The sequence below is a fragment of the Pholcus phalangioides genome, unplaced genomic scaffold (genome assembly GCF_987345545.1).
Source record: "Pholcus phalangioides strain wild (caught in Gottingen) unplaced genomic scaffold, Ppha-v1.0 ptg000004l_1, whole genome shotgun sequence".
NCBI lineage: Eukaryota > Metazoa > Arthropoda > Arachnida > Araneae > Pholcidae > Pholcus > Pholcus phalangioides.
This window is the reverse complement of record NW_028301597.1, coordinates 50,763,992-50,784,364: the sequence shown is the minus strand read 5'-3', so window position 1 is coordinate 50,784,364 and position 20,373 is coordinate 50,763,992. Positions and strand designations below refer to the sequence as shown.

Here is a 20,373-nt window from a genome sequence, read left to right as displayed (position 1 = left end):
TAACTTTTTCCGACACAACTCTGCCTCTTTTGAGGTAACGGAAATAAGGGGCTTTGCATTAGTCCCGGGTTATGAGCGGTTCTATCTTTCTATCTAATCACCTCCTCTTCCTAACTGGATCACGGCCCACCGCTGTTTCAATGAAGAGATATAAACAGGTGGTAGAGGAAAACCTGGGCTATGCTGAAAGCTGTGCGCGTTAACGTGAAGTTTCTTTCAGTGTAATGCTTTTTATGGTACTACTATCTGTAATCTACCTTTTCAACCTCGTGTGAAGTTTAATGACTGAACATTTGTACCGCTGTAGGCCTGTTGTCTAACTTGGAAACCGCAGAAAATTAGTTTTAACCGACCACCACTGGGACGCTGGTGGATTTCGAACCCAGGTCTTTGCGATATGAGTCTGTCACCATATATATATGACCACTCCACATGCATAATCACTGGTAAGAGTGATATTGTTTTAGTACTTATCAAATTTACCGTCGACGCTTGGGCATTGTATAATAATCACCGGTAAGAGTGACAAATTTATCAAACGTACCGAGACGATAGACAATTTTGAATAGTAACCAGTTCATCGCATTTGCCACAACGTGAATACCACATTGAATAAGTTTTAATAGAAAAAAAATAGTAAAATTTCAAGACCATAAATCTTGAAAAATTCTACTCTTTATCTGTCAATTATTCCGCGTAAAATCCTATTGCGTTTATACAAAGTGTAACTAAACTGATTTTCAGAACTGGAAAGGGTGATAGAACTCACCAAAACAAAAAACTTTCACTTTCACCATGCAGTGTAGGGTCGGAAAGCAAACGGCGACCCGCAAGAGGGCGCCCGGGTATTGCGAATGGAGAACACAGTAAAGACGATTAATAAAGGGCAAAGAATCTCTATCATCGAAAACTTTTCAACAAATGTTATAATGAGCGGTTTACGGAAAATTTACTGCCATGCAATATTCACAGCTGGGAAAATTCACCGCTAAGACCATTTACTGACCAACAATTCATCGGCAACAGTTCTACACGAGTGAGTGAGCAAGTAAGTGAGCGGCGAATGACGAATCAGTAAATGATTCATAGTTAGTGAATGAGTAGCAGAATGGTTAGTGTTAGAGCGACGTTTTGAGTGAGTGATCTGGTAAGTAAGTGAGTGAACTGGTGAGCAGGCGAGTGACCTAGAAAGTAAGTGAGTGATCTGGTGAGTAAGAGAGTGGCCTGATGAGTACTGTGACCTAGGGAGTAAGTGACTGACTTAGTGAGTAAGTGATGTAATTAGCAACCTAGTGAGTGAGCGTAGTAACCGATTCATCGCATTTGCCTGAGCAACCTTGGGAGTGAGTGATATAATGAGCGATCTAGTGAGTGAGTGCCAGAGGGAGTGACCCAGTGAGTGAGTGAGTGTCAGAATGAGCTACCTAGTGATTGACTGACTGACATTGTGAGTGAGTGATGGATTGAGTTAAAGTGAGCTAGCTGTAGTGACAGACAGTTTTCACTTATTCAGTCACTCACTCACGTCAAACTAATGTCGGTGAATCATTTGTCGGGGAATTTTTCAGCGATGAATTTTCGTAGTGGTGATTTGTATGGCGGAGAATTTTCCGGACACTCAAATGATCAACCACCAGCTGCAACACAGGCGCCACATTGGTGACGGATAGCAGCTGAATGATGGGCTCTGAGAAGGGCGACGTTTCATTCGCTCCAGAGAAAGCACTCTCTCGCGTCTGGCCGCTGGCTTTCCGACCCCACATTATATGATGAAAATTGTTTGTTTTGGCGACTTCTCTATCACCCCTTTACTGTTCTAGCCGTCAGTTTAGTTACACCCTGTGTATTGAACCTTATGTGATTGGAAATCACTTGTGTCATTTAAATTTGATGCGAAATATATGTGTATTTTGACAACATATTTGTAATCTTTCGTAAATTGCTATGACGGGGATCTTCTAACTTTCCAGCTCTCTTAATCCCTTTAATCTAGTTTTAATCCCTCATTCGCACGTTCTTTAAGTTAATCATCATTTCTGTATATCTTAGATGTTTTTGAAGAATATTCTCTGAATGACCTCCCCGGTGGCCGCCTCGATGAGACAAGAAGATCGCTCGTGGGATTTTGCGACTCGAGAGCTTTTGCTCACAAAAGAGAGAGGGGGGTGGGGGAGCCACATCCAAGTGGAGGCAACAATTAAACATCTCACCGACACTGTCTAATTGCCCGGAATGAGTGGTAATTAAGGGGTTGGAAGGGAACGATAGAGATCTCAGAGAGGAGAGGGGATACGACGCTTTAATTACCACTGACCTTAAAGATACGGCACTGAGCAATTTGTCATCACTGCTAAATGACGTCATCGCACTAGAATTTCTGTGACGTTCATCGAATAGATAACTAGAAGAGGAAAAAAAGAAGTGATATTGCCGAGAGCACCCTCATATAAAATTATTCAATCTTCTCAGAGGTACCGACAGGTAGAAGACATTGATGATGCTGAAAATCGTCATTCGTCCCGTATTAACGAGATTCAAGCCAATGCACAGGAGGAGATGGAATGATGTGTCGCATTGTGCAGTCGAATCCTGTTTCAACGAATACCGTTATAGCGAAAATCTCGTCGTAACAAAGAACTTACCTAATATTCACAAACAAGTTTACATAGGAACTATGTGATGCGAAATGAAAAATCCGGTATAACGAATTCAAAAACAAGTTTCTGAAAATCAACAACAGAGTGCAGAAAGTTCCAAAAATAATCCCGTAAGATCGGCTTCAGAGAATTAACTTATGCTTAACTGTTGAGAAAGAAGTGTTGTTCTTCTATATGGCTTCGTGAGAAGAAATTTTCACCAATACGATGCGTGAAAAAGAAATGAAATCTGTAGCAAGCGCGTTTTAGGAATGTTTCATATCACTTCTGTTTGAAAATAATTGGCCTCGAAGTGAAGCAGATTTCGAACAGTAATCGCCAGAAAAATTTGAGAAACTCACATTTCTGGAGTTGATGCTGGTGTAAATAAAAACAATGTGACATTAAACTCTACGGCATATCTCCATCTACTCTTTCAACATTTTTGAAAAATCTGACCAAGTTGGAATTTCAAATTCAAACAGCAGTTATACGATCCCCATAACGACTAATCCCACTAGACTTTTAAATTGTCAACGATGTGGATGCAGTTGTCTTTTTAAGACATCGGTTCTGGACATATTACAGAAACGTACATGGTTTCAGGACAATTATTCCCGAAATAATGTGCTACTTACCGGCCTACTCATTTGTTCCTCGAAGTTGGGAACCAGAGAAAACCAACTTCAGTCGACTACCACTGTAGTAACGGTGGGGTGACGAGGAAAGACTGGAATTTGCCTGTGTTTTTGGATGCGAAACCTCTCAACCATTTGTCTCAAGCATTGCACGCGTTTCAGCACGCGTGTGGTTTAGAGGAATTTATTGTCTCCTCGACTTTAACAATACTTGTACAAAAAAAAAAGGATTATTTCCCTGAAATATACTAATTAAGTAAATCTAATGCCAAATTGATTTGAGTTATTGCTGAAAACCTCCTTTTTATTATTTAGAACGTAAATAAGTGATTTTTTTTCTTTTACAATCAAATTTCGCTGCAACGAATTTTTTTTAACGAATGTAAAAATTCATAAGATTGGAAAACTCATTTATAACAAAATTTCGTTATAACAAAGTGATTTCTCCCTTGGTCCCGGTGTCTATGAATTCTACGATCAAATATTATCGGCAAGATCCTGAAGTAGAGCGCGTGGCCTGTTTAACAGTGAACACAATGAAAATTATTTTTTTTTATAACTAAAAACATTGAAAAATATATATATATATATATATATATATATAATGGTTTCTCCAAAATATTCTCTATTTCTTACTTTTTAAAATTTCTCATTTTTCTCATTACCTAAATATTTATTAATTTAAAATTGAGTTTTAAAAGATTGAAGTGAATGTCACGGTTAAAGGATTTTTTTTTCTCTTACGCAAACAAGAAAATAATAATTTTCCCAATAGATATTTTCTGATGGTCTGATGAATTAAATATTTCTACGGTGTGTCCATAAAATCGTAAATAGTTTGAAAACTCGTAAAAATTAATGGAATGGGTTTATTTGGATGTTCTAACTATTCTATCTTACATTTTATACCTGTGGTCTTGAATACGTTTCGAGTCACGAGCATCGTATATCCAGGGTCTTATAATAAGGGCTGTCTGGGGTCGTTCCAGCTGACGTCATGCGTGATGTCATTCCCCTGCAAAAGCGAGTGCACTCGCTTTGCTACCTTGTTAATTACAGTAGTGTCTAGCAATCGCAGTACTGGCCCATTTTACTGAATTAGTTCCAAAAAATTACCTTTTGGATTATTTAGTTGGTGCTCATTTAGTATGTGTTTATTTATTGGCTTGCTACTCATTCAGACATTTAATCATTTAAGATAAGAAATTTTGCATTTGCATATTAACTTCGACTAAGAATATTTTTCTTGGACCCATTTTAGTTGATTCCCATACGTTTACTTTTATTTTGGTTTAATTGAAATACGAATCAAGACATAATTTTAATTAACTTTGTAGCTTTTTAATAATTTTTAATTTCCTTTCTGTTTTCATTTGAATTGGGGGCAGCGTTTTAAGAAGCCTTGGACTTTGTTATTACCAATACAACTGCAACATAAAAAAAAACACAGGAAGCAAATAACCCTAAAATAAAATAAAATCTTAATGTAAAATGTCTGAAGTTATTATTACTTTGAATGCTAATATCAAAAGACACATTAATTACTTGGCAACTATTTCCTGGATTTTTTTCATCTCTTTCCGAATGCACTTTTTATCCCTATTGAAACTTTTAATTCTAATAAAAGTCCTTATCCTAGAATAAATGTGTGGATTGCTTATGAGCATATATTACCAGGGATCTCCTTCGTAAGTCTCTCCTCCAGCTGTTTTATAACACCTTTCCTACGTCTCGCTCTCACAATGGACAGTAGAGAGTTTAGAAACTCTTTGGAAGAGCGCGATTAGCCATTCTTCCATATATGCGAAGACACTGTTAATCCACCAAAAGATAAGGTATTTAACCAATAGAAATTTGTCCGAGAATTGTTTTTGCACGTTGCATCAACAACTCATATGTGTCTGTGACTGATTTACTCAAGAATCATAAAAAAAAATTCATAAAAATACCACTGACCCTAAAACATCACCGTAACAAACAATTCTAACACAACTAACACGTTTGAAAAATGAACCTGATAAGCGTGTGGGATAAATATCGAGAAGTTTTCTATCGAGAATTTAGTTTTTATGATTACATTTTTAATTGGGCTGCTATATTTTAGAAATACAGTCGAATCCCGTTTTAACGAATACCGTTATAGCGAAAATCTCGTTTTAACGAACACTTTTCTAATCCCCCAGATATGTTTACATAGGAACAATGCGAAAACCTGGAAATCCTTTATAACGAAGTTTCATTATGTCGAGGTGACTTCTCCGGTCTCTTGGAGTTCGTTATAACGGGATTCGATTGTATATGACATCCATATTGTTATGGGCAACTTTTTCCCAGCAACCTGGTTGGGCATTTTGCCTGTGGTGGCCTTATTTGTATATTTGTATTGTATAAAAATCTCTCACTTAAAACAGTAAAATAAACAACTAAATCTTAAAATAAGCCACTTCAATACAGTACGTTTTCTAAGATGGTGTCGTCTGCGAAGGATCATCCAAGTATTACGTCAGCATCGATGGGGGAGGGGTTTCCGATTTCCTGACTTTTGATAACAAGGGAGGGGGTTGAATAATGCTTACGTCATCAGCCACCCTTTATAAAAATATGAAACATTCTTAATGACATCTTACTCGGTGCGCCAAAAAAGGAGAAAAATCTTTCGCTAGTTTGTGGGCACCTGAACTAATATTCTCCCTAATGATAAATCAAATCCCTTTTTACTGAGCCACTTCGGAGATCTCTAAATGTATCACGGATCCTTCAAGTGCTCTGGAAATGTGTCCGGGCCGCTTAAATGCTCTGAAACTGTGCAACACATCACTCAAGCTATTCGTAATTATGCCATGGATCACTTAAGTAATCTGGGAATGTTCCGCGGGTAACTTGAGTGATATAGAACCGCACTGGGGGGGGGGGGAATTGAGTGCTCTAAAATTGTGTCACACGTCACTCAAGTCATCTCTAAATGTGCCACGGATCGTTTAAGTGTTCTGGAACTATGTCGCGGGCTACTTCAGTGATCTGAAAATGTGCCACGGGCCTACTTAAATGCTCTGGAATTGTGCCTCCGGTCATTTAAACGATCTGTAAATGTGCCGCTTAGTTCATTTTTTACAAAATTACGTTTGAGGGGCAAGCCACATCAGATAACCTTCGGGGCCACATTTGGTCCGCGAGTCAAGGGTTTATCATATATGGCTTAGATAGAGGGTGGATCGCAATGAATTTCTGAAAGAGAAACTTTGAGTTCTTAGCCTTCAAATACTAGCATTGAAGTTAACAGAAATCGATTATAATAACATAAATATATAAAAGTATTTTCATTCGATATTTATTTATTTTTTGTCTGGGGGGACTCACGAGCTCCCCATGCCTCCCCCTTCCTTGTACATTTCTGATTCCACCAATATGACTTAGTAGGTAATAGGTAAGGGGCAGTGCTGACGGGGAGGGGAGGTCAAAAATGGCTAAAATTTGCTGACGTAATACTTGAACGGCCGCCGAGACAGAGAGAGATGTCACACACCTACTCCGAGATCACGCCCTCTGATCTAAAGTACCACTTCACAGGGATGAAACAGCCTTTACTATATAGCCCTGCGTATATGCTGCTCATCATCAAAAGGAGAGAGATGTATTACACATTGGAGATATGTCTCAAGTTATAATCGTGCTAAGTGATTTCGAATAAACTCAAGCAAAATTGAGAAGATAGACGAATAATGGTTAGTGCCAGCAGCTACGCAGCATATCTGCCACATTTCTCTGAAAATGAGACCTAATCAAAAAATAAACCCTGGAAACGTATTTTCAGGATGTTCCTAACACAAATATGCTTTACCCCGAAAATAAGCTACAGACGGATACAATTTGTCAATACCATAACTGTCTAATGATTTGGACGAGAATGTTGCCATAAAAATCTTTTTTTTTTATTTTCAGAGGGGACGTTCGCAATCAAAGGGGAAATTATCGTTATAACGGACTCTTGATAACGATAATTTCCCCTTTGATTGCTTATAAACGATTTTTAGTTTTTCGCACAGTAGAAACATATAAATGGGAAAAAACAAACTAGATAAATTTACCCTTCTTCTTCTTTTATTTTTAACTACTTTTACTGAAATATGTATCTAGAATAGCCTATTTAAACATGCTTTATACAGATATCTCTCTCTCTCTCTCTTAATGCAGATTTTGCACTTTGTAGAATGCAGTAATTTCTGCAACTGGGATATTCGTTGCACTATAAAATTGTCCATTAACTCTTAATATAGAGAAAAGTATAAAGACCTGTTTACTTTGTGTCCAGTTTTGGAAGATTCCAAGAAAGGGGAGGGGGTTAAGTGAAATAACAAGGAAGTCAAAACCAGAGGTGGTACCCCACCTGCCCAAGTAATACACCTACAGATATAATCATACGTTTTTCCGCCTCATATATGGATAACGAGAAGATAAGGTACAGCTTCTGATCTTCTCATCTATGGGGAGGTACTGACATGCCCCGTTTATAAACACCTAATGAATGGGGTGAAGATAAAAAAACTACCCACTCTTTTTCAGTCTATTCTATGTAAAAAGAAAGAAAGAAAAAGAAATGCTTTCTTCGAGAATCCCCGCTGTCGTTATAGCGAATGTGTTCTGATTTTCATTCATAAATAACCCGCTATAAGCGAACATTTCTTGTATCTTTAACATTAGTTGTTGACAATCACGAATTACTCGTAACAGTGAGATTCTCGTTGTAACGGACTTCTGCTGTATTTATATTATCTGCGGGGAAGAAAAACATGAGCGCTGTATTGTTAATGTGCATTGTGATTGGGTTGGGGTCGTGCCTATGAATATTTTTCTATTATGTTATATATTATCTATGAATACATTTTTTATGAATATTCGCCGCCAAAGAAAGCATATATATTTTACAATCCTCTTACGGTCATTTTATATCAAATGAAACTCCATTTGAATTCCCAGATCTCCGAGTACTCTAATGGGAAGGGGTTAAATTAATTCAATATAGATCGAGTAAATACTATCGCGAATCTCGTAATGGAGAGGATTCCCTTCATTAAGGGCTAATTCCGAATAATTTCCGCGTGAAAATGATTACGTATCCTTTCATCTAGAAAGTCAGTTCAATATAATGTAACTTCACTAGGACACTTCGATCCAACTAGTCAACTAGGTGTCGTTGGACAAAAAAAGTTTTACGAGAGATAGAATAGTCTCTCGAATCCTAGAATCCAGTTTGTAGAATTTAAATTTGTCTAAAATTCCCTGAAAAGAGTTTAATTGATTTTTTTAAAGAAGTGCGAGATGGGCCTTAGGGGTGTGCGACAGGTGTGGACGCATGAGGTCCTGCGGTTTAGGGGGCCCGCAATAATTGGTAAAAGAAGTGACAATATATATACAAAAAAGTGGTTTTTTTCAATTCTAGAATTTTTCCTCTCATTGCGGTATCTGACTACGTTCAAGAGCACTTTTCTATAAAATGTACTGAAGTAAACTTTAATGGCATTTTTTAATAGAAAGTGTCTCTAAATGGTGAAAACAGTAACAAATTTTGATTTACCTATGTCATTTTCTATGAAAAAGTCATTTTTATGTCAAATTTCAGTAAAAATTCACGTAATATTCGAAACACGATTGCAAATAATCTTGTTAATGAAACGTTTTCTGAGATTTTCACAGTACATTCAGCTAGTGGTGTTGCAGGTTGGGAAACAAAATTTAAAGAATCGCATGAAATGCGTATAAGTTTATACCCATATACGTTAATGTGCGTGTGGATATTTTGTGTGAAATTGCATCCTACATTTCGTCTATAAAACACCGTAAATTCAAAACATATATGTGATAGACCTTCGATCCACACATTACCTCAACAATACATAGCAAAATATCATATTAAAATTTCGTAATGATACAATTAACAGGTTTCAGAAATCATGTCACAAACTCAAGTAAAATGCCAAAAAAATAACATTCTTCGTAAAACACTTTTAAATTTTGTATTACTTGCGAGTACAAACGCAACACTGAGGTGGACGTAACTTAGGTTTTGAACGTTATATAAACAAAACAACGCCTGGTTTGGAATCACAAGAAATAGGACTTCCATAAGAATTTAAAAAACTAAAAATCGAGATTTTCTTCCAAGATGATGTTTTCAACGTAGTTGGATACCTTAAATGTGATTTTTCATTATCAATTCTGGGATTTTATTTTCCCCTATTCAGAATTTCCATGAATTCTGGAATTATTTCTCTCCCATTAATTTCTTATTCCTCATCAATTGTGCGATTCTTCTTTCATTAATTCTGAATTTTAATCAATGCTGGGATATACTGTATTTCTTTGAATTCTGAATTTTCATGGGTGGGTAAGCAGATAATTTTCAACATTCCTGTATATTTTGTGATAATGCATGGATCTTTGGATGCCGATTCCCCCCCCCCCCTAAAATAGATAAAAACGGTCTAAATATCCCCGAAATTATTTTCGCACCGTTCCCACCAAGTCTTGATATTGTATGCCCATATTGAGTTGGCCTTTGACCTTGATTCGCGAAGGGAGGGTTCATTTCCAAGGAGGGGAAACGGAGGGGAAAAAAAGGAAAAACTCATAAAATAGCGCAAAAGGTTCCACAGGAAAATACTAACCTGCCCCCTTTTCCCTGCGACCTTTTTGCCGAAAGAAGGTAAATGGAATCGCCCATCTTGACGTTTCATGACGTAGCCAGATGCCAACTCAGCGTGGGTATATAATAAGACTGGCTCTGGTGCCATGAAATCGAATTCATGTGCCTTCTCTTCCCCACTAACATATTCTTCTAGCCAGAGGAATAGTATTTTGACTGAGGATCATTTGCTGATGAATCAAATTTACTCAATGTTCATTACTCACAAAAGAAGGATCCCAAGTTGTAGTCCTGAAAAAAATTGGGTACTTATCTCACCCAGAAACACATAAAAAACAAAGAAATTAGGGAGAAATACAATTATTAAAGCCGCAAAATATTATGAAAATGTTAACAGTCGGCTCTCGAGTTTCCTGGCGATATCTATAATAAAAAACGTATTTTCCCTTTCTTTTGTTTCCTCCAGCTTCTCTATTTTATAAACTATATAGATATATTTATATTTTTTTTCTTCTTCTTCTTTCTCTTTGCTGCACCCGATCATGCACAGTTTGAATGGCGTCACTCTGAGGTTGCGTGATTTTTAAATTCATTTTTGGCCTCTATTGGCGTTCAAAATATTAATATTCACTTTTTTTTGGGAGTGACATAATAATTCCGCCGTATTATTTTATATTCTGTTGCATGTTCAAATGAGTAGGATCAGTGGTAATTTTTCCCAAACTTTTTGAACACGTCCCCTTAGGACCCTTTCCTTGTTAGCTTCTGTGGAATATGTTGTCTAATTGAGTCTCGCTTCTAAAAATGCATCGACAAATATGAGAGTTGGAACAGTGATTGTTTATTTAATTTTTCTATGTTTCTGTTATATATACGGCCTATACGCTCGTTACGCGTTATTGCGACCGATACGATAAAGCCTAAATGTTTTCGTATTTATCACATGTTATATTCCGTCCGAATTCAGTTCTGCACCCAACTTTTGTAAAGAAACTAACAAAATCTGTCCAAGAAAATCGTTTTGATATTAGAAAGTTCGGTATGGTCCATTTGTAATGACGAGAGATACGTTGCAAGGTGTGATAAATACCGATGTGGACTGTTGCATGACTGATCTTAAAATCTATATTGAGAAGAGAGAGAGAGAGAGAGATGGGTATGAAAGGACCACACAAAAACAAACACACACAACACATATAAGGACATTTTTCTCTCCAATAAGCTTTCAGAACGCAAACGCGATTAAACTTTATCATGAAATTTGACGATGTAGTTTGGGTCTCTATTCGGAGGATTGTAACAAACCCCCAACAATAAGTTTATGAAGTCTTTTGTTTTCAAGCTCAACCCATGTAGTTTCGATTTTACTTCTTCACGTTACACTCTCTAGCCTTCAAACAGGATTTCACGTATATCAACACTCCACCCACTTTCCTATCTTATATATAAATGTGAAAGTATGTATGTATGTATGTATGTATGTATGTATGTATGTATGTATGTATGTATGTATGTATGTATGTATGTATGCTCTTTATACAAATCTACAGTTTTAGACCGATCGTCGCCAGATTTTGCATATATACCAAACAGGACCGGGATTGAACCGTAGGCTACTTTAAAAGTTTGTCAGAGCTGGGCAAATGCCCGAAATGGGCAAAAAACTGTCGGGCAACAATGGTTTTGGGGCCTCAACAATCACTTTCGGAACGTTTACTTTGGTTACCGTGGTTCCCAACAATGCATTTCAGACATGTATATGCCTTTACAATAGTTTGTCACATCTTTAACGCTGCCATCATAACAGTTTATTCCTTTATAATGGTTTGTCACTTTTCCAATCCTCCCAGTAATTGAAGAAAACCCGGGAAGCGCCGGGTATTTCTGCTTGCCTATATACAGGGTGTCCTGTAAGTGATAATGCGGCCTTTATCTTATCAACCGCCCATCGTATAGGTATAGTTTCAATTTAAAAAATGCGTAAAGGGCATTTGAATAATATTCGCTGCACAAGCTGGACGTATGACGTCGCTAACAACAGAGAACAACAACTACGCTGACAAAACTGGGAATAAAAATGTTCAACGCCAGCTGATGAACTCAATGCTTGCCTCAAATCATCAACACTCTGGCACGAAGTTAAAAAATTATCATTATCCACCAACATGCGAGTTCAACTGCACAATGACTCAGCACTGCTATAATTTTCACATCAGTTGACCAACCAGTAGACCCAAGCACTGGACCGATTACGTTCCCAAATGGATTTTGCCAGTTGTTAAACTCAGTTCAAGAACTTGCAGACAAAGTCTTCCCAAACATTCAACAAAATGACCAAAACCATGAGTGGCTTTCTGAGAGCGATTCTGGCACCGAAAGATGACAAGATCAACGAAAAAATCCTAAAAATTATTCCAGAAGACTCCACATCTTACAAATCGGTTGACACTGTCACAGACACGGCACAGACATTTAGTTCTGTATCCTGCAGAATTTCTGAACTCCTTTGGATATTCCGGGTGTGCCACCACACAATTTGACCCTCAAAGTCGGAGCACCTATAATGCTTTTAAGAAATTTGGACACACCGAGACTCTGCAATGGCACCAGACTCTGCGTGAAGAAATTGCACAATTGCATCATTGAAGCAACGATTCTAACTGGATGTGACAAAGAAAAACAAGTCTTCATTCCACGTATCCCAATCATCACCAAAGAAATGCCATTCACTTTCAAGCGATCACAGTTCCCGATTCGTTTAGCTTTTGCCATGACAATCAACAAAGCGCAAGGCCAGTCGTTAGCAGTGGCAGGTATCAACTTACTTGAGCCCTGTTTTTCACACGGACACCTGTTCACGTGTTGGTAATAGCAAAAATTTGTACATCTACACACCAGATGGAAAAAGAGAAAATATTGTGTATCCACAAGCGATTGCCTGAAGATTTTAATTAAAATATTAAAAAATAAAAGTAATTTTCTCTTTAATGCAGAAATTATTTTGATTAAGAAATAATTAATATGTTATACATTTTTACGGGGCGGGCAACGTCACCGGGTATCAGCTAGTCAGATATATTTCTTAAAAAAATATATCGTATCCTGATATGTGTAAGAAAAATTCATCCCTATCGTTTGCCCAAGATTCAATAATGGGTATAAGATCCAGGCCCTCCACAACTATCATAGTTTCTAAAAAATCTTTCTTATTACCCAAGCTCCTGGCATTTATCAGAACACATTTTGATTTGCCTTGTGTTTTAGAGTCAATCGAGAAGCCATCCAAATCAGAGGTGAGTAATTCCCCGTCGATACTGTTATTGTTATTTTTAACTTCCAAATGAACCGCTTTTCTTCAGATAAAGGAAGAATATAGGCAAAAAAACATTAAATTTTCATACTAAAATACCATACATGCACCTCGTCCACAATCCATATTCTGACGAATTGCTACATGCTGGAATGTGCGTGTACGTGTTGTGAACTCAACGTCAAGTTTGTTACTGTGTAATGCTAGTTATGTATAGTGTTGCCATCAATTTTTTTGACTATGCGTGAAGTGTAATGATTGAAGATTTGCACCGCTATAGGCCTGTTGCTTGCTCTGTGACTTTTTAACGGAGAGATCACTCGCATTCTCGCCTCGAAGTTGGGAACCACAGAAAATTTTTGCCTACCACCACTGTGGTGACGTAGGTTCTCCGAGTCCAAATTTCACGACCGGAGTCCTATTCCTACGCTAATATTAGAATGATGCGAGAGATGATTCTAGTGTAGATAAAGCAAAAAATTTTCCATAATTTGCCATCCGACAAAGCAAACAATTGCAATTTGCTTATAACGATAATTCCCGTTATAACGGAATTTTACCGTACTTCAATAGCTAATCATCATCATCCTCTACCATTTTCTATCCACGGCTGGATGTGAAAGCCTCCTTTAATTTTTTCCATTTTACTCTGTTTGATGCTTTAGCCATACAGTTGACTCCAGCCACTTTTCGGATCTCGTCAATCGGTCTTGCGCATGGAAGCACCACCACGAGGGTACCAATCCAGAACATAGTGAATTATAGAGATTTATACAATGAAATCATTCACATGTTATACGCTCTCTACCAAATTTTCTTCATTTTTGGAAATACCATAAATAAGAGAAAAAGTATTTAAATTGCACACAATTTTATAATGGGAAAACATTTGTGTATGAAAATTTTTCTACTGGATGAAAATGGAGTGTATTCGCGCATATACTAGTAAGTCAGCATGGAATTGTCTATTTCTTGTCTAATGCCTTTTAAAAATAGATAAATAAGATAATATCAGATAAATAAGTGAAAATTAAAAAATTATATTAATTCTAATATCGGTCAAACAAACATTACTCATCTCATTTGTTTTGATGATTTCAGCAGTGATCTGAATATAATGATATTGTTTCTTCGAGAAATGAAATTCTCCTTAGAAATAATAAAATAATTCTCCTTAGAAATGAAAATATTCATCTTTTCTTTTCCCGAGGTAATTTTTTTGTCTCGCAAATTAACTTGCCAAAAAAAAGCATGAACAATATATATGTATTCCTGTGAACATTCCAGAAAAATTATCATCCCGAATTAGACGACGTCTGAATTTGATGACGTTGTTTTTCAGCTGATAATTTGGAGTTCGTGGAAGTTTTGTGTGACGTATATGTACACGATGGTGTTGTGTGGCAGTCACATATATTTCTTTACAGGGATTTAAAGGAGAAAAAAAAGGAGGCATTTTCGAGCAGAGAAAGAGACTCTTGTCCAGTTCATGTTTCAGTGGTTAATGACCAAAAAGGAAGAGAATTTGATGTGAACATTCTCGTGTTGCAAAAACTCATTTTATTTCGTAAGTTTGGAGCGAAGAAAAAAAAAGGTAAGGAATTTTTCACAACAAATATCTTTCGTAAAACTCACTGCGTTCGGATGCAATCATATAAATGGAAAAAATATCTTCTTTCACTTTTATAGAAATTTATTCTTTGCTTTGAAAAATCTTCAATATCTCATTACGTTAACGGAATGAATAACATTGCGTAACAAAAAAAAAATGTCTGTGCCCTTGGGTTGAAGTTGTTATTTCTGTGTTTGCTCTGCCTGAATAATTATGAAAATGATTATTATTCCCCTCAAACATTGTTTTTGTGGTGAAGAGATCTATACAATGAAATCTCTCGATAACGGACACCCATGGGATGAAAATATTTTGTCCGCTACCGGGGTATGTCTTCTAATGGGGGAGGTTACGATATTCAGTGAAACCTCGTTTATACGATTCTGACATTTATACGACGTTTGTTTTCGGTCGCAATCGGTTTCTATCTCTAATAGTGATACACCGGTGATTATGCATAGTCACCAATCGTCTCGATAAAGAAAAAAAATAATTATTAATTTTTCTTTTCTTCATTAAACCAATTAATTATTTTTCCCGCACATGATACGTGCGCTACACGTATTTGCAACAAAAATTAAATTAAAAGAAGTGTGCAAAGAAGATAAAAATATCAACACATTATCAGTCTTGTAATGTTGGCTGTCTTCACACGTATAAACATGTGCAAACAAAACCAACATTCCCATTCGAATTCAGCGTCATGGACCATAGTTATGCTCAGTTAATTTAGAACTTAATTGCCGATGTATCATATTTACCGAAACGAGATTAGGATTATACATAACCTGCGTTGAATATGATAAATTTTTGGTTTATGATAAAAAATTATTGAATTAGAGTTTGGTGAAAAAATAAGTTTTCATGCTTCTACTGCCCGCTACCGGGAGTGTCCGCTAATGGGGAATGAAATACATTAAAGCCCCCTATTACACGGGACCAGGGATCAGAAAAGTGTCCGTTAACGTGGAGTGTCCGTTAGGAGGGGGTATCACTGTGTTCGTGAATTGGCCAGTTAGCATTGGTTGACTAGAATATTGAAAATGACAGAAAAAGAACTTTTAACACTGATTATAATTTTAAAACTGTAACTAACTTTAAGAATATGTCACGTACCTGGACGTTAAACAGGGGAAAAAAATTCAGTTAAATCAAAATTTTAAATTAAAAAAGTGGGATTTTTTCTATTTTTATTCTCATGTGCACTTCCCTCTACGATTTAGCTCCCGAAAGTAATTGCTATGATATTTTCGATGTGCTCTCCCATATATAGATGCTTCAAGCCGAAAAATTCTTTGGTGAAGGTGCTCTTTTCGGTCAACACCCATGTTTTCTTTGAATTTTTTTCAAGATGAGCGAGGAGAGTGCGATTTGGCGAAACAATTGGAAATTTAATTTTTCTACAGATTTTTATGTTTTTCCCATAAGCTTAAGATGGTTTTTTGGTCCAGCGATTACCTAAGAAGTCATTAAGCACTCGAACAGAGGCATCCCAAGCATTTTTATCGGTCTCTGCCGTTTTTGGGAAGTTCTTTGTATGTTCCGCATTTTTTACTACAATCACGGTATTCCATATTGCTTGTAAAATTCTTGAAGAGCTCAAGGAAAGCGTGGGTGTGCTTACCCGAAAATATCATAACATTACTTTTGGGAGCTGAAACGTTAAGATGAAGTGTGTATGGGGATAATGAGGGAAAAAGTCTCATTAATTTTTTAATTCAAAATTATATATAAACTCAAATTTTATTTTCTCTTAAACGTCCAGATACATATTCTCAATGTTATTTAAAGTTTTTAAAATTATTATCTGTGTGAAAAGTTCTTTTCTTTCGTCGTTTTCGATATTTCAGTCACCATATGAGCCCATTGTAAATGACCAATGCACAAATACAGATCGACTGAATTCAATTGTTCAATTCAATTTAAATTCAATTATTATTCAATTCAGTTCAAATTCAATTATTATTCAATTCAAATTCAATTATTATTCAATTCAGTTCAAATTCAATTATTATTCAATTCAGTTCAAATTCAATTATTATTCAATTCAAATTCAATTATTATTCAATTCAAATTCAATTATTATTCAATTCAAATTCAATTATTATTCAATTCAAATTCAATTATTATTCAATTCAATTCAAATTCAATTATTATTCAATTCAATTCAAATTCAATTATTATTCAATTCAAATTCAAATTCAATTATTATTCAATTCAAATTCAATTATTATTCAATTCAAATTCAAATTCAATTATTATTCAATTCAAATTCAAATTCAATTATTATTCAATTCAAATTCAATTATTATTCAATTCAAATTCAATTATTATTCAATTCAAATTCAATTATTATTCAATTCAAATTCAATTATTATTCAATTCAAATTCAATTATTATTCAATTCAAATTCAATTATTATTCAATTCAAATTCAATTATTATTCAATTCAAATTCAATTATTATTCAATTCAAATTCAATTATTATTCAATTCAAATTCAATTATTATTCAATTCAAATTCAATTATTATTCAATTCAAATTCAATTCAATTCAAATTCAATTCAAATTCAATTCAATTCAAATTCAATTCAATTCAAATTCAATTATTATTCAATTCAATTCAAATTCAATTCAATTCAATTCAAATTCAATTATTATTCAATTCAATTCAAATTCAATTATTATTCAATTCAATTCAAATTCAATTATTATTCAATTCAATTCAAATTCAATTATTATTCAATTCAATTCAAATTCAATTATTATTCAATTCAATTCAAATTCAATTATTATTCAATTCAATTCAAATTCAATTATTATTCAATTCAATTCAAATTCAATTATTATTCAATTCAATTCAAATTCAATTATTATTCAATTCAATTCAAATTCAATTATTATTCAATTCAATTCAAATTCAATTATTATTCAATTCAATTCAAATTCAATTATTATTCAATTCAATTCAAATTCAATTATTATTCAATTCAATTCAAATTCAATTATTATTCAATTCAATTCAAATTCAATTATTATTCAATTCAATTCAAATTCAATTATTATTCAATTCAATTCAAATTCAATTATTATTCAATTCAATTCAAATTCAATTATTATTCAATTCAATTCAAATTCAATTATTATTCAATTCAATTTAGATTCAATTATTATTCAATTCAATTTAGATTCCATTATTCATATTAAATTAACCTATTATTTTCTGATGTCACTAGTTGCACGCCGAACATTTTTTTTTGGGGGGACACTAATGGATTGAAGAAATATGTTGAAAAACATAGCGAGATTGTTTTTTTATTTATTTAAGTGATGTCCATTTATTGGCATCGATACATTCGTAGTTTTCAACTTACAGCTGAAGTAGGAAACGAACCGTTGAACAAGTTTAAGGTCCACGTGGAAACAGAAGAAAAACTGTCTCTCAATCCCGAAAGTCAATAAAAAACTGAGAATGTTTTTCTCACACAAACATGGAAATTTACAAATTTTCCATCAAAATTTGTATTTCTTCACGACTCCCGGAAAGTTCGAAGTCCTCGTTGAATTTCCTGATCGTGCAAAACACTTCCTTCAGATTTCTGCAAACGTGAATCAGTCTTTTCAGAACAGGTGCGTCGACGTGGTTGTGTAGAAAGAAGTATTCGATCATCGGATTCGGATTATCATCCAACAAGGCTTTGATGATACCGGTCATGTTAGAATCCGTAGATCGAAGATCAAGCACTTTCAATGTCCGCCTCCATTTGTTCACCGCTTTTTTCAGAGGCTTCAGAGAACTTTCGAAGTCCTCGACGTACAAAAATCTCACTTTTTCCGATACGACATCAGATATGCGGTTGAATTTTAGTTTCCTGCATCGACACACTTCCAGGTGTTGAAATTCCGCGGAGCATTTGAGAATGTCAAATATTTCGAGACCATTGAAATCACACTTATAAGCGATGAAGTACTTCAAGTATCGGAATCCTTCTAACTTTCCGGGATTCGAGATAACCACGTTAAATTCCCATAAATATAACACTAGAAGTTTCGGGCATCCACTTCGGATTTTGTCAATTGGAAATGAAATGATCTCGTTCGCTTTCCTTACGTCGAAAATATTCAAGAGATGAAGTTCTTCCATGCTTGGACAGCACTCTGCAATCTTCGAGACCAACTCATCATCTTTAGAGAAGTGACATCTCAATACTAAGCATCTCAAGGTGTGTCCACAGATGCTAAAAATTGAGTCGAATACATTCAGCGGTGCCGTCCGAGGACACTCGGAATTGTTACATCTAGTCTCACACTCTATTGAACGCATTATAAACAGGTTTATTCGAGGAAACCTTTCCACTAGAGACTTTATAACCGTTTCAGTTAACACGTCGTTGTACGAAATGTCAAGCGATCTCACGTTGTGACAGTACTTAACGATTTGAAGTAAATCTTCGGCATTCAATTTCGGGACGTCGTGTTCGAACCATGCGCCCACTTTGGCTGACAGATCCAAGCCACGAGTGAAAGCGAGAAATCCCCTTTCGCCGAACTTCAGCAAGTGATCAAAGTTCCATGACATCGATCGCCAACTCATCTTTTGCCACAACGAGGAATCCGAGCTCAGTTTCTTCCATAGCTTGCATACAGGCGAGACTTTCCTCAAGAACTCCAGGGGTCCTTCTGTTTCAATGTAATGAGAGAAGATTTCCAGTAATATCTCTCCTGGCAGAAAATCGTTGATGGACTCCATTGCTATATCAACGCCACGCTACTCGTTTAACGGAATTCAAGTATCCATATTGTAGCATCGAAGAAGAAAACGGTCCGTTGAGAAGAAATGAACCACACAATTTTGGATTCACATCACCCATTGAACAAGAATTTAGCCTTTGAAACAGCTTCACTTTTTCGTATAGCATTGTTCGGATTATGATAGATAAATAAAATACCAAGTTAACTGAAACTCAGTTTGCAACATAAAGCTAAAATATCAAACGTTACGGTAAATGTAATAAATCGTTTATATATATTACTAGGGGGGCTCTGCCCCCCTGCCGCCTTTGGCGGCCAACCCCCCCCCCCCCCCCCCACTTCTCTCCCGGACATATCTTGTTTATTTCGTCCCACTTCATCAGCGTGCTATGGAAAAGGGGAAAGGGACGTGTGAAAGCACCAGCCTACTGAAGAAGCGAATTTTAATGAAAATAATAATAAAGCAACAAAAAACAAATGAGATTCATCAAGTATCCCCAGAAAACTTCCCCATGGGGGTCCCCAGATTCAATTCGCTGAATTTCAGTGGGGCCCCACATTGGATATATCTTTTGGCTACCGATGTGTTGCAAATTTTACAATGTTAAACCACAAAAATCAATGAGATACATTCAGGGGCACCGAATTACAACCTGCCAACATTTCCATGAAGCCCTGACCTGCAAGCTTGTCGGACACCCCCCTGTGAGAATTTTTCATTTTTATCAATTTTACAACAAATAAAATCCAGGGCTCCACATCCAGTGGCGGGGACACAATACGCA

General features: G+C 35.8%; 1 protein-coding gene across 1 annotated transcript; it reads right to left on the bottom strand.

The window, feature by feature from the left end:
- Positions 1 to 18,335: 18,335 nt before the first annotated feature.
- Positions 18,336 to 19,586, bottom strand: LOC149087807 (F-box/LRR-repeat protein 6-like). Its single transcript, XM_089231972.1, has one exon. The coding sequence runs from the start codon at positions 19,584 to 19,586 to the stop codon at positions 18,336 to 18,338; it is 1,251 nt and encodes a 416-aa protein (XP_089088098.1).
- Between the last annotated feature and the right edge of the window lie 787 nt (positions 19,587 to 20,373).

Bases quoted from the DNA above. Each gene is read 5' to 3' on its own strand.
- LOC149087807 (XM_089231972.1), bottom strand. From the start codon at position 19,586: ATGGAGTCCATCAACGATTTTCTGCCAGGAGAGATATTACTGGAAATC.